At 43.0% G+C, this 13,511-nt stretch overlaps 2 protein-coding genes across 2 annotated transcripts; one reads left to right on the forward strand and one right to left on the reverse strand.

Annotated features, from left to right (window-relative positions):
* Positions 1-441: 441 nt before the first annotated feature.
* On the reverse strand, positions 442-3,105 carry LOC128483993 (DC-STAMP domain-containing protein 2-like). Its single transcript, XM_053460314.1, has one exon. The coding sequence runs from the start codon at positions 3,103-3,105 to the stop codon at positions 442-444; it is 2,664 nt and encodes an 887-aa protein (XP_053316289.1).
* Positions 3,106-5,077: 1,972 nt separating this feature from the next.
* Positions 5,078-13,215, forward strand: LCA5 (lebercilin LCA5). The gene is made up of 8 exons (XM_053459982.1): positions 5,078-5,280; positions 5,804-6,165; positions 7,408-7,937; positions 8,633-8,770; positions 10,168-10,264; positions 10,628-10,767; positions 10,961-11,111; positions 12,190-13,215. Exons 2-8 carry the CDS (start codon positions 5,817-5,819, stop codon positions 12,987-12,989), a joined length of 2,205 nt encoding a protein of 734 aa, XP_053315957.1. The 5' UTR covers positions 5,078-5,280; positions 5,804-5,816; the 3' UTR covers positions 12,990-13,215.
* The last annotated feature ends 296 nt before the right edge of the window (positions 13,216-13,511 follow it).

Consider the following 13,511-nt stretch of genomic DNA (forward strand, 5'->3'; position numbering starts at 1 on the left):
GCTTTGAAAATGATGCATCAGTCTAGTTCTGTATTCAGCAGGTATAGACGATCTACTGTCAGCAATACTGACCTAAAGTGCTAGCTTCTGTTGGATCTGCTTGTCATAAGAATGGATTGGGCATTCAGTTGGCAGTAATGACTCACATCTGGGGACATTAAATATTGAAAGGAATACGTACAGTAGACCTGAAATATTAATCCTTTTTTGTTCGTTTTCTAAAAAAATAAAAAAAAAAAAAAAGAACATTTAAAATGTCTTAAAAGAAACCTGCTATTTGTTTTCCCAAACCCAAAGTCAAAATTTATTTAAGAGTGAAAGGCGCAAAAAACTGTGGTCTAAACCAGCAGGAACAGGATGCAAGCCGATTCACTTGGTGGTGAAGGGATTACAAAGGAAATTTAGGTAGAAGAAGGGGTGGGTATAGTTCTGAATTCCATTCTAGTTTCCACCTCCATTCTTCACCGCCCGCCGTCCTCTCCTCCTGGGTGGCCTCTGCCGCGCGGGGGTGACCAGATCCCTCTTCCTTCGTGCTTCTGTCCACTTTGTGAATGGGGGGGTCGTGTGGTCCTCAGAATCTGAAGAGTCAGTGACCTCTGTTGAGTTCTGATATTCAAAATCTGTATCTTCAGAGTCCTCACTGGATTCAACCTCACTGATTCCTGAGCTCTCATCTTCCTCCCTGCCATGGACCTCCTCCTTATACTTCTCCAGGAGCTTCTCGCCTAACGCTGCTCTGCTACCCTGGCTACGGAGAACCTGTTTGAGGCGATCCTTCACAACCTCCTTCAGCTTCTTCCTCTTTCCTTTCTCTTCAGCCTTCATGGTTTTCATGGCATCGATCCAGAGGTGGACCTGTTCTTCGTCACTGGAGTCGACCTCCTCTTCGATAGCCTCAGAGTATGCCAGTGGAGCCATACAAATTGTGCAGATGTTATCAAGGATCTCAAAGCAGCCCCTGCAGTACATCCCTTTACAGCCTGGGGTGATGCAGGCCACGCAGTCCTGCCCCTCGCTGCCAGTGATTATCTTGGCACATGCCATGCAGTACTGCTCGTTGGTGCCCAACAGCTGGGCAAACCAGCGGCACCCGGGGAGTTTTGCCGCTAGGACCTGCAGGAAGCTAGAGTGCCCCCCGTCCTCTGCATTCATCCTCACGCTCCTGATCAAGGAGTCCTCAATGTTTGTGCGTTTGGTTATCAAGTTGTTGTAAAGAAAACAGATGCGCTCCTGCTCACGGGATGGGTAATAATAGGCACAGATTACGCGCTGCAGCCTCCGTATGTAGACGCCAAATATCGCAATGAGGAAGCACAGGCCATACATTGAACCTATGAGTATGTATCCTTTAAAGTCTGGGGCGGACGGAGCGACTAGGCATTTCTTTGACAAAACTGTCAAGTTCCCTCTCTGAAGGATGTCAAACGCAGACACCACATTGGAGAAGATTTCGCTGGCGTAACCGGAGCCGTTGATCAGCACAGAGAACGTCACCGGAGCTCTGGCAACCACGTCCGCTTGCAGCAGGTAATACACCATGTCCAGCACCCAGTAGATGATGAAGTCCATCACCATCATAAATGCGACCACCAGAACATTTCGGAAGACGTTGATGATGTCAAAAGAATATCCCTTCCTCTCACGTTTGGTCAGGTAAAGCGAACCTGGCAGGATGAAGTTGTAGGCCTCTCTGGCGGAAAGGGGCAGGAGGGTTCTGCGCCCTTGCTTGGCTCTCATCACGTCCAGCTCTATGAAGGACCGCGTTATGTAGATATTGTCGTGGTTATCTTCATAGAGGTACTTGCGCTGGTACCGAGCGGCCATGATGTAGATGAAGAGGCAAACAAATGTCATTGAATAGCTGAACATGCTGAGCACATCCAGATAGGGGTTCAGTGTGCTCTGCACTTCGCTCATGATGCCGACTGCCACCTGCTTGATGCTCTTGCTGGAGTTCAGGTTTATGTCGAAGTCGTGAATAACCGTCACGTTAAACTCAAACTTGTCCTTGATGTTGCGGAGCATGTTGATGATGGGGTTTTTCACATGCTTTCGGACATATTTCTGGAGATACTTTGGCAGGAGGCATAGGATTGTAGCGGTTTTAGCCAGTCCACACAGCGGTTTGAAGGCGTCCACAATGTAGCACAGGAATGACAAGAATGGCATCACCTGGAAGCACTGATTCCGTGCCGTGTCAAATATTTTCCTGCACTTTAGATAGGGAACTTCCAGTTCCTCGTTGCAGACCTCCCCGATATTGGCGATAAAACGCCACACATTCCGCAGCACGCGTCCGATGTGCTTCACTCCGTCTGTCACCGTCTTGAAGAACTTTCTGGCCCGATCGGCCACTCCTTTCAGCCTCTGGCCGATGTTCTTCAGAATATCCAGCGCACTCACTAACGGCCTTTTAACTTTTTCCAGGAGCTCCTTGGTCTGGTTCATGGCCAATTCCACGCCGCAGGACACGGACTCAGATGAGCGCCGGAAATTCTCCAAGGTGTTGGCTGCAGGTCCCTGTAGGGCCAGCGAGAAGGCGACCAGGAGCACAATGGTCTTCCCCTCAATTGAGAAGAGCTGGGGCAGCATAAGGAACACTGTGACCCGCATCTTCATGAAGAAGGCCATGCCGAGCGTGAGGAGGATGCAAATGACCACTGAGGACACGATGCAGTACTTCAGGCTATAGTTCTTCACAAAGAGGACGATGGCCGCATACATGGCGGTGAGAATCAACCCAAAGGTGAAGGCGCCACAGCTCCTCAGAGAAGATTTCACCGCGTTGTCCTCTCGGAGTTGGGCTCTCACCTCCTTTTTGTCCTCGTCAATGTAATCCTCGGTGCTCACTTCCTCGACCTTCACTTCTTCAGGGCACAGGTTTGACAAGCAATCGCGGGAGCAGTCACAGGGGCAGTCGCGAGGGCAGTCGCAGTCCCGCGGGCAGTCACAGGGGCAGTCGCAGGGGCACTTGCGCTTGCAGGGGCACTTGCAGGAGCAAGGACAGTTGCAGGAACAGGCGCAGGGGCAGGCACGCCGGCATAGGCCACATGTGGTTTTGCAGCAGGTACACATCCATTCCCAGGGGCCTAGTGTTGTCCCCATCTCGTCAGTTGTTTTTGCGACAATATCTGCCCTGACTTGCCTCACTCAGCGATCACAAAAGCAGGAGGAGAAATTGGTCAAAATGAAGAAATAAAAGTCAGTCTCTTTACTAATCTTTTGCACTACTGGAGGTTCAGTCACTACAAGTAGCTTGCTGTCTCCTCTAGTACTGAAGCTCCACGCCCAGTGTGAGGTTATTATGCTCTGATGATGTCACAATAGCACTGCTGTCATGACAGGGAGAGCAGGGCACATGCCAGCACCTACGGGGGAGGGGCACCTTGCTTTTTATAAAGATGAACTGACATAACGGTTATGAGAAGCTTATTAAACTATATATATATATATTTATCTCTCTATCTCTCTCTCTCTATATATATATATACATTAAATTACATACCATTTAAATCATAAAATCTGGTTGTAGTCAGAAAAATCTGTGCGGCACAATTCAGTGCTTGACTAAAAGATAATAAAGGGTATGAGCCAAAATGTATGTAAGGACCATATCACGTAATGAAAATCAAGCAAATGTCTTTTTCCGTCATATCATTTGCCATAACGTGTAAAAATAATTGGTGGTGAAATGGCTCTAGTGAAATACCCTGAGTCGGAGGGCTCCGGCGCTGGCTAAACTGGCCCAAAAGGGACATGGGCCAAGTCACACAACCTCTGACAGTGGGCTATCGCAGCACTTTGCACATATTCAGACAGACTTGTCTGCCACAAACTATGGAAGGAATAGGTCGCAAAATGAAAAGTCACCAAACAATCTTATTGTGCCTACTTTTCAGACATATATACATTTTGGGGGGCAATTAGAATTGGGGGGCTGCTAGACTCCCCTAAATGCCACACGGTCTCTGTGAAGAAATCTCAAAAGGTTTTACGCTTGAAAACACAAATGCACGTTCTACTTTTGGCTCCGTAACAGAATTATTGCAAAGTTTTAAATGGAGTATTTATGCACTATTATATATATATAATATATATAATATCTCTTAGGATATATATATATAATCACTTAGGATAATATAAATATATACAGACTATTTCTTAGGATAATATATATATATATCTCAGGATAAGATATATATATATATCTATATATAGATAGATAGATAGATAGATAGATAGATAGATAGATAGATAGATAGATAGATAGATAGATAGATATAGTATCAGAAGATAACCCCACATGAAAAAGTAAAAATGGCAAGCTTTTTTGGAGTTTAAAAAATATAATAATTTTCGAAAGGGCATTTTGAATTAGTAGGTTCCCATATGCACATACCTCCCAAGTGTCCGAGGAACAGTCCCTCCCTTGGCACAAATCCCCTGGCACCAATCCCCTGCCCCACAATGTTTGTGAGTATCAGTGTATTATAGTTGTAATAACGCGCATAGTAACAGCAGAAATGTGTTTAGAATTGGAATTGTGTAAATAAAACACATTCTTCTTGATGACTTTATCTAGATAATTACCTGGGTGTCACTAAGTCACATAAAAATGTCTTGTAAAGTCCGCCCCCTAGCCACACCCCCTAGAGCAAAGGTGTCAATCTGTGGCCATTTGAAACGTATGGGGACGTGCGTGTGAATTCGGTTATTGCCGTGACTGTATATATTTCCTGTAACACTAAAGTGTTGGCGGTAAGAAGACGAATCAACTCAATATAAGAAAACCAAATCTTTTAAATACAATAAATTTCACTTTATTTTATCGCTCAGTGTTTTTTCACTTTAAGTCCATAAAATCGCCGTGAATAGAAGCTGCCGGTTTCCAGTCACGTGGCCCTTTACCGCACCGTGAATCACGGCCACACGCAGAGAGATCTACAGCAAAGTCCCGCTACTAGTAACCAAAGTAACTTATGATGCGTGAAAGGGCTGCCAGGTCTCAGCTAATCAGAAGAGGCCTTACATTTCGCCAATGATGGCAGGGCTTGTTCGGGTTGTTGCCTGGGGAGGGTTTTGTTGCTGCAGCTTGGCTGGAGACGGGCACGTCCTTACTCCGTTACCGTGGAGCTGCGTGTAAATAAGTCGGCTGCAGTGACAGGCAGGCTACAGCCTAGCAACGCGGGAGAACACGGACGCTGCCGCGGGTCCTGGGGAGAGCCAGGTGACCGGCTGAGGACAAACACCGCTCGGCCTGGGCTCCAGGAGAGAAGTGGGGTAAGACGTGTATGCGGCCCACTCGTGACAGCTGTCATTCATCCTCATGAGGGGGGGAACGAGGAAACGTCACACCTGTTGCTCGCGCTGTATAGTTCTGTATGAACCTTTATCTTTCAATTCCCAGACCCCCGTTACACCCCCCCCCTCTGCTGCATGTTTAACCCCCTCAGCATACAGACGAACACAACATCGTGTGTTACTGGGTGGTGGGAGGCAATACTTTGAGGGTGAGATGGTGTTTCCTGCCTGCTCTCTACACACTGGGAATGGGGCATGTGCTGGCAAGACACGCAGTGTGAAAAAACTCCCGTAAATACCTTTTCCTCAGGTACATCTCACGTGATGGCCTGCGCTGATCGTGGCTGTGGAGCCTGATGTATGGATGACCTGTAGGTTTGATGTGTTTGTGTCACTAGTCCTGGCGTTTGTCTGCGTGCATCGGCATGCAGCCTGTGCGATAGTCTAAAAAAATTGTCACTGCGCCTTTCCCCTAATTCCTTCTCAAATGATTTTTCTACAGAAATGTATAGGACATGAACCCCAACAGCCCTTACTCACAGTATGCCAAAGGTTACAAGGAAGCCGAGGGCCCGCTGTCTCCAGGTAGAGGAGAGACTACCAGCACGCAGTCCTATATCTCCAAGAAACGGAAACCCGGCAAAATGAAAGGAAACCAGGATGTGGCCGCCGGTGAGCGAGGAAGAACGAGGAGCAGGCGTTACTCCGACACAGAGAAGGATAGCGAATCTTACTTTTCTGAGGATTTCGATAACACAACTTATGAGTCTGACCGCTCGCCGACGCCAAGCTCTAAGTCTAGATCTCCACGTGTCAAAAAAGCTGATCAGAAAATGATTGCTTCCACACCGATGCACAACGGCGGTAGGTCGTTTATTCTGCAGATTTCATGGTCGCCCATTATCTCTTCACTTTGGCTTCCATGCGGTTTATATTCACCTCTTATTAAATATGTGTTTAAGTGTCGGTATGTTGTGCTTTGTAGCGTGATGCATTTTACTGAAAACTTTGTTTTACATTTGCCCCACCGATACAGCTTGCGTACTTTCTTTAATTATATAATAACACATTTTCAGTCATCAAGAGGAAATGATTTGAGAGACAGATCAGCTACACCAGGGAAAAGTGCAAACATATGCCCTAGTTTTGTGATGGCAGTCTAATGAAGCGTGCTCCATGACGCAGATCTCAGCAGCTGCTGTGAGCGTTTTCTACAGTAAATGTAAAGATGACTACGGCCACCAGGGTTTATTTAGTGTACTAAACAACATGTACATTTTTGGAAAAGTACCAGATCACTTTTAAGAAAGATAATGTACTGCACTGAATATGGATCCCTACTTGGGGAGAAGCTGCAATTGTGAGTGTAGTGTGTTCACAGGGGTCGTTTTAGTCCCCCACCCAGAGCATTCACAGGGCCAGTACTGGCTGAACACATGTCCTGCATGACAAACCGCATGTGTGTGTGTGTTCCTGCTGAATCCCTACTTGCATTTGGAAGGGGGACACCACAAAGACACAAAAGGACCTCTTGTCTATCGAGCGTTTGATGGCTGAAGTGTCCCTTTAAAGGTGTCAACGCAACAGAAGAAAAACCTTTTTAGGCACAAATGTTAGAAGATGATTAAATATTTGGTGAGGTGCAATCAAGAGCATCATTGGCGTAAGGTCTTTAAAGGGAAAAAAATGAACATATGGCACATACAGTGCCATATACAATAATATAGACTAGCGTTTTAGAAAATCCTCTTTATCTGCACACCTGGAAGCTTCCATTGTCGGTCACGTGATATTTTTCCTGCTCCAACACTGAGCTAATTCTTCGGGACAGTGCTAATTATCCTTCTGAGCTGGAACACATACATACGCATGACAAACATACAGCTCTGTGAAGTGAAATACTTTTATTTAATAGTTCATAGAATATGACCAAACTGTACAAATGTTTTGAAACATATTTGTTTTAGGTTGATGCCATAAACAATGAAAGAGTTCAAGGTTTTTGTTCTGGTGTGATTAACCTTCATAGAAAATAATAAAATAACAGATACGCTTAGGTTTATTAGCCTGATATCCTAACATATATTTAACATATATTTTCTTAAGGTTCCAGAAAACCAGCATCCAAGTTTCCTTCAAGTAAAAAAGGCCCAAGGTGGGGATTTCGTTCCCAGAGTCTAAACAAGGACTCTCCGCCAAAGGACATGGATCTGGTAACCAAAAGAGTCCTCTCTGCTCGGCTCTTAAAAATTAACGAGTTAAGAAACGAGCTCACGGAGCACCAGATCAAGCTGGATGAGCTCCAGAAAGAGAACAAGATTTTAAAGAGATTACAATGTAGGCAGGAAAAGGCACTGAATAAATTTGAAGATACAGAGAATGAGATCTCTCAACTTCTGTCCCGGCACAACAATGAAATCCGGACCCTGAGGGAGCGCTTGCGGAAATCCCAAGAGCGGGAACGAGCTGTGGAAAAGAAACTAAAGGACACCGAGGATGAACTGTACAGGACAAATACTGCTTTAAAGAAATTGAAACACTTGTCTGAAGATAGACACCTAGCAGAGCGAGAAGAACTAACCAGGAAGGTGGACGTTTTGGAAAGCAGGCTGGATGAACGGGAGAGGAGAGTCAAGGTACATTTTGCCTTGCTGTTATGGTGTCACCAGATTCATTTATTGTACTTGCCTATATCTTGGACTTTTTGCTTTCAAGTCAATCTAATTATTTTGAAAATATTCAATACTTAATTCAAGGTTAGATCTGTGGATAAAGGTGGCATAGTTAAAAAATGTCCTGTCCTTCTCAGTCTTGCTGACCCAATAAACAACAATAAGCAACTTAAAAAAAATACAAATATCAAAATATACTTTGCTTGTATATTTTTCTTTAGTGCATAGCTCTATATACAGTGATGACAATTAGCAATGAAGTAAACTCGCCATTGTAGGCAGTCGTGATATTTTAGGTGACTCTCCCTACTCACCGCACTGAGCTGTTTATGGAAAGAGACCCTGCTTGCCCGATGAACTCCTTTCCTCCGTAGACTTTCAGCAATCAGATGATCTAGAATGAGCTATTCTATTGTGTATCACAAGACTCTACAATAGTAGACACACAGATGGCTAATGCAGCTGCATGAAAACATAATATTATGAGGGGGGGGCAATTTTTGTGAAAACTCATTTTAATCTGATACTAGTAAGAAAATGATTTGATGGGAGTTACCTTTAGGTCTTTTCTCCCATTTAATTTCAGTGGAAACTGAACTCCTTCCTTTTCACTTGCCAATAAGCTTTGCCCTTCTTGTCTTTTTTGTCACATTATTCAGGACTTGGAGAAGAATATTGAACTAACTCAAAGTAGCCTCCAGAGACAGCTGCAGTCTGAAAAAAAGAAAGCACATGATGCCCAGGAGCAGAACAGACTGCTTCAAGAAGAGCTCCAGAGGCTGATGCTGAAATTAAAAGTAGGTTTGCTGTTAATAAAGTGGGCGATATATTACTTTATGGCCTGTTTGTGTACATGCTGTAGAAAAGACCTAAAGATGTAATCCTCAGAACTCCAATTCTAATCCATAGGAAATTGGTTGGAGTAGCATCAGCCAATCACAAGTGTGCTAAGTGAAAACAAATGTTTGGCAAGCACACATGCAGCTGGCTGATGCATGGGAGTTCAACTGAACCTGTACGGGAAGCATGCTTTCTGCTTATACTTCTTGGTTTCATTAAAAGCATATGTTGACATACACAGAAGTGTTTCTTTAACCCCTTAACATCCATTGAAGGGTCAGGTACGTCACGCAAAAACTGTCAGATGATGACCAATGTCGAGGCATTCAGCAACACCGAGACCGGCATGTCTGGCCCCTCCCCGGGCATCAACATCTGCCATACACTGTATGGCGGCGGACGCCCGTTTTAAAAGAGTTAAAACTTCAATGGTGTTGCTGAAATGCCTCGATAGCGAGGCATTCAGCAACACCGAACACTCACCCCAGGACGCACTGTGACCACTCCGGAGAGTGGTCACAACCGCCACTGCAAGTTATTTTGCCCCTCGCAACATGGAGGCACTTCCTTTAAACAAAGTTGGAAAAGTTTGCTAGAGGGTCTCTAGACCCTCTTGAGAACTCTGGCTCCATTTTTAGGTTGAATACAGGTACTGCATTCAACCATGCAAGTCAATGTAGACCAGCTCATTAATCACAATGTGATTAGTAATATATTTGAAAAACATATGAAGAAAAAAAAAAGTGGTTATGCATCAGAGGAACCATCCAGTTCCAGCAAAATATTAAAAAAAAAAACAAATTTTTAAAATAAAAATAAAATTTATTATGAGCAAGTAGAATCTATTTAGCAGATTTTTCAGACCCACTTCGATTGTTGTCTTTTAATATGTGCTATGAATTTAAAGGGCTGTGATATGAAAACTTGTTGTGTCATTACTGTAGTACTCTTTGCCGGCCACACAGAACTATGTAGGTTTCAAAGTAACGTGTGATCGCAAGGGCCACTCCTAATATAGACTGATAATATACACTGATGTTACAAGCTGATACTGCCCCATATACATTTATATGCAAGTGTATTTGTAGGCATGTATTTTGGCTCGTAAAGGGCCGTTCCATCACTCCTAGGGCCCTAATTCAACTCGTTCTTACCCCATCGTGAATGCACATCACAAACACGGCCTTGTAGGTGGTTTGCTTAATTGGGGACATGGCCATGACATGAAGGTGCTGGAATTATGTAAAAAAAATACTTAGTTAAGCAGAGAATTATCGCTCGGTACCCTTTGGTAACTTAACGAATGTGCAATACATGTTAATTACATTTGTGGATTATCTGATATTTATTTCAGGAGAAAGAAAGGGAACTTGATGTAAAGAACATATATGCTTACCGTTTATCAAAGCCATCGCCAAAGAAAGACACAGAGATTACCCCGAGGAGGAAAGGTGGGTATATGTTTCCTTGGTGCAGACCGTGTAATGAATATACTCTCTAGCATTTCTGTGGCTGTTTATAGGGATGATAAATACTAGTTTCACGCTTTTGCATACAGAAGATGCAGGAAACGGGGTTTTAATTAGTATCGCTGTGATGCAGGTGAGTAACGTAGAAAGGGTCACATGGCCCAGAAAGAAAGAAAAAACGCCCTTTTTTATGTAATTTCCACATAACTCAAGTTTGTCTTCTTGTCACTTTTTGGTTGTTTGGTCTGTTTCTTTTTAATTTAAGTATGTATTTCATATAAAAAAGAAAATCTGTATAATACAAAATAAGGATTGTACATAAGCGTTTTATTGACTTTTTGTTAGGTGCAAATCAAAATATAAGCACAGGAGTCCAGACAGCTGATAACACCCTACAGATAGACCTATTTCCATCGCCACCTCCTCCTCCACCTCCTGTTTTTACTGATGAAGTGGAGAACAACCAACAAGTGGCTCTGCAAATGGTAATAAACCAGCATGTATGCAATGATTTTACATTCAGCTATAGTAATGTGTGTTTAATTAACATGTAAAAGGATTCATAAAGGAAGACCTGTAGCTAGTTTTATGTCCCATCGATCAGAGTGAGTTTGTTGGTGCTGTCGATCTAATAGTATGATTTGTAACTCCATCCAAATACGTTTACTGTCCCTGAAGGACCAAGACAATCTTGAAAAGCTGCTGCGAGAGGAAGCGGAAAAGCTTAAAGAAAAAGAAAGAGCAGAAAGAAAGAGAGAGTTGGAAGAAAAGCAAAGAAAAGAGACAGAGCAAAAAATGTTAGAGGAAAAGGCCAGAAAGTTGCGTGAAGGTATCTGTCATTTATTTTCTCTCTCCGTATTATGATAACCTGTTACTGTTTTTCTATGTATTAGCGTTGCCTTCACCAAAATAGGCAAGGTAAAGTCCCGCTATCACTTTCTTTTATTACTCCATAAAAGTCTTGTCACATCGGGTTTAATCAGAGCGAAGGTGCTGGAGTGTGATAGGAACGCTGCATTTAGCTTTGCCCCACGTCATCAACAATTTCCACTGTGATCCGTCATTGATGTGATTGGAAACTATGTTTCTTGGTATTGTAGATAGCGTGGTAGATTGTAGAGTAAGCGGGAAATACACATTTGGTTTTGTGGAACTGGTCGGATGATCTGCTGTGTGCGGGTGGTGCTGCAGAGTGTAGTCTGGTGGGAAGGGTAGGGTGGGTATGGGGAAGGTATAACTTAGGTTAGACAGTTTGGTGTAGGAGGTCAAACAGTTTACATTTTTTCTTTTCATACACTCCGTGTTAGTCGTGTTCTGTTTTCTTGCTATTATGTAACTATGTTCACGTTCAGTAGCCATCTCTCATGCAAACTTGTTGTATTGGTGTAATTGTTCTGTGCTAAATTCCTATTACTTCTTATTTTATTTTTTTAACATTTTTCTCCAAATTCCTAGACAGCGGATGCTGTCGGAGTCTCCTCAGCTAGGCCTAGATGGGTCATTAATTGTCACTAGACAACGACATGATCTATTTGAGATGGGTCTCTTTTAGTACACTATTGCATGGATTTATTTTTTTAAAACAAGACCATTTCACCGCGGCGTCACTGATTCTCACGCATTACGTAAGTTAGTACTTGTGTATATGTAAATGTTTTTGCAGCTTCCACGGATCTGTTTTTGATATTTACTTAGATTATCATAGACCTGCTTTACTAATATTCATGTAAAAGTGCTGCTAAAGTAGGAAGTAATGTGGAATAATCTACACCATGCCATGGATCTGTTTATTTATGTAATGACTCTTGGTAACTACACATAACGGCAGCATAAATTAGTTTCATTTGTTGATGGGTTTGTACTAAGTTTACTTTTGTGGATTTCTTTTTTTTTTTCAATTGTTACAGAATGGGAAAGAGAAGAATCTGAAAGAAAGAGAAAAGAAAACTTCATATATGAAGATAAAACTGGCAAAGATGTGAATACGAGCGCGATTGACGATGAGAGACGTCGAAAGGAGCTCCTGCTTGCAAAGATGTTTGAAATTGATAAGGAAAGTCAAGATGTGTTTGTCTCCGGACCAACGTCATCTCCTCCTAAACAAGTGTCAAAATCCAGCTCGGACTTGAAACCAGACATGGTTGAGACAAAGCACAAAACCTACAGGTTCACTGAGCCAACTCAGAAACTGTTTAATGGGCTTCCGGTCCATGGGGGCCGTGATGCTCCTTCAAAAACAGAGGCCCCTGGCCGCAAAAACGAGCAGAAAAACACTGATTTTACTAGTGATTTTACGTTTGGTAGCTATGCTCCATCTTTTGGTAAGGGAAGATCTCCTGCATCTGATCAAAAGAGTGAGAATTTGGAAGACCCTGTTCTACTAAGCAATACTAAATTAAATATACAGAAAGATAAAAAGTCGCATCTAATGGAGCAGCTTTTTGGTAGCGGTGCAAGTACCGCACTGCCTTCCATTTCCAAAACCACCAATTCTGGTGGCTTTTCTTCAGCCGTTGCCCAGCCTGACAAAGAATCGGATAACGCTTTTCCTTGGGAGAACAGCAAAGGGAAAAGAAAAGACGATGCGTTCTTGACTGTGGATGGCAAAATTGCAAATTCTAGTAGGCACCGTTCACCACACGCAGGAAAGCCGCTCGTGAAAGCTGTTGAATATTTAGAGGATGAAATTGAAGAAGTTGCCTTGTAGAATAGTATAGAGATAGTATGTAGAAGAGAAGAAAGATATCACAGGCCCGTGGTTACAATGCCAGTGTAAAAGCAGAAATATTATAAAAGTTGCATATTTTTTTGAGGATGCCACAAAACGCAGACTCGGAGAACTTTAATGGGATTTCTCCACGCTGTGTTTCTGTCACGTTTCAAGGCTTGTGAAAAACTTGATTCATGTTCTGTAAAATAAAACGTCAAAAATCTGTGTATAGTAAAGAGTGTTTTTATATATTTATATATTTTTCATCGTAATTAGCACTTTAAGTGAACGTAAATCGCACATAACTCAGAAATAAATGTTGTTTTCTTATAATTAGTGTAACGCCATTTACCAAGATCTACCGGTGTCTGCTCATGCCGTCTTCGGGGTTCAGCTCACGGCTTTGCAGTAGCGGCAACGTGACATTTGACGGTAGTTTGGCTGTTGTGATTTAATATTGTTTTTAAGTGTAACTTTATTGTGACAATTCAAGCTGTAACTACATTGGAAAGGCAGTCC

The sequence above is a fragment of the Spea bombifrons genome, chromosome 3, assembly GCF_027358695.1.
Source record: "Spea bombifrons isolate aSpeBom1 chromosome 3, aSpeBom1.2.pri, whole genome shotgun sequence".
NCBI classification, from domain to species: Eukaryota; Metazoa; Chordata; class Amphibia; order Anura; family Pelobatidae; genus Spea; species Spea bombifrons.

Coding starts and splice junctions, on each gene's coding strand:
- LCA5 (XM_053459982.1), top strand. CDS start 5,817: ATGAACCCCAACAGCCCTTACTCACAGTATGCCAAAGGTTACAAGGAA. Junction 6,166..7,407: donor CACACCGATGCACAACGGCG/GTAGGTCGTTTA, acceptor TATTTTCTTAAG/GTTCCAGAAAACCAGCATCC. Junction 7,938..8,632: donor AACGGGAGAGGAGAGTCAAG/GTACATTTTGCC, acceptor CACATTATTCAG/GACTTGGAGAAGAATATTGA.
- LOC128483993 (XM_053460314.1), bottom strand. CDS start 3,105: ATGGGGACAACACTAGGCCCCTGGGAATGGATGTGTACCTGCTGCAAA.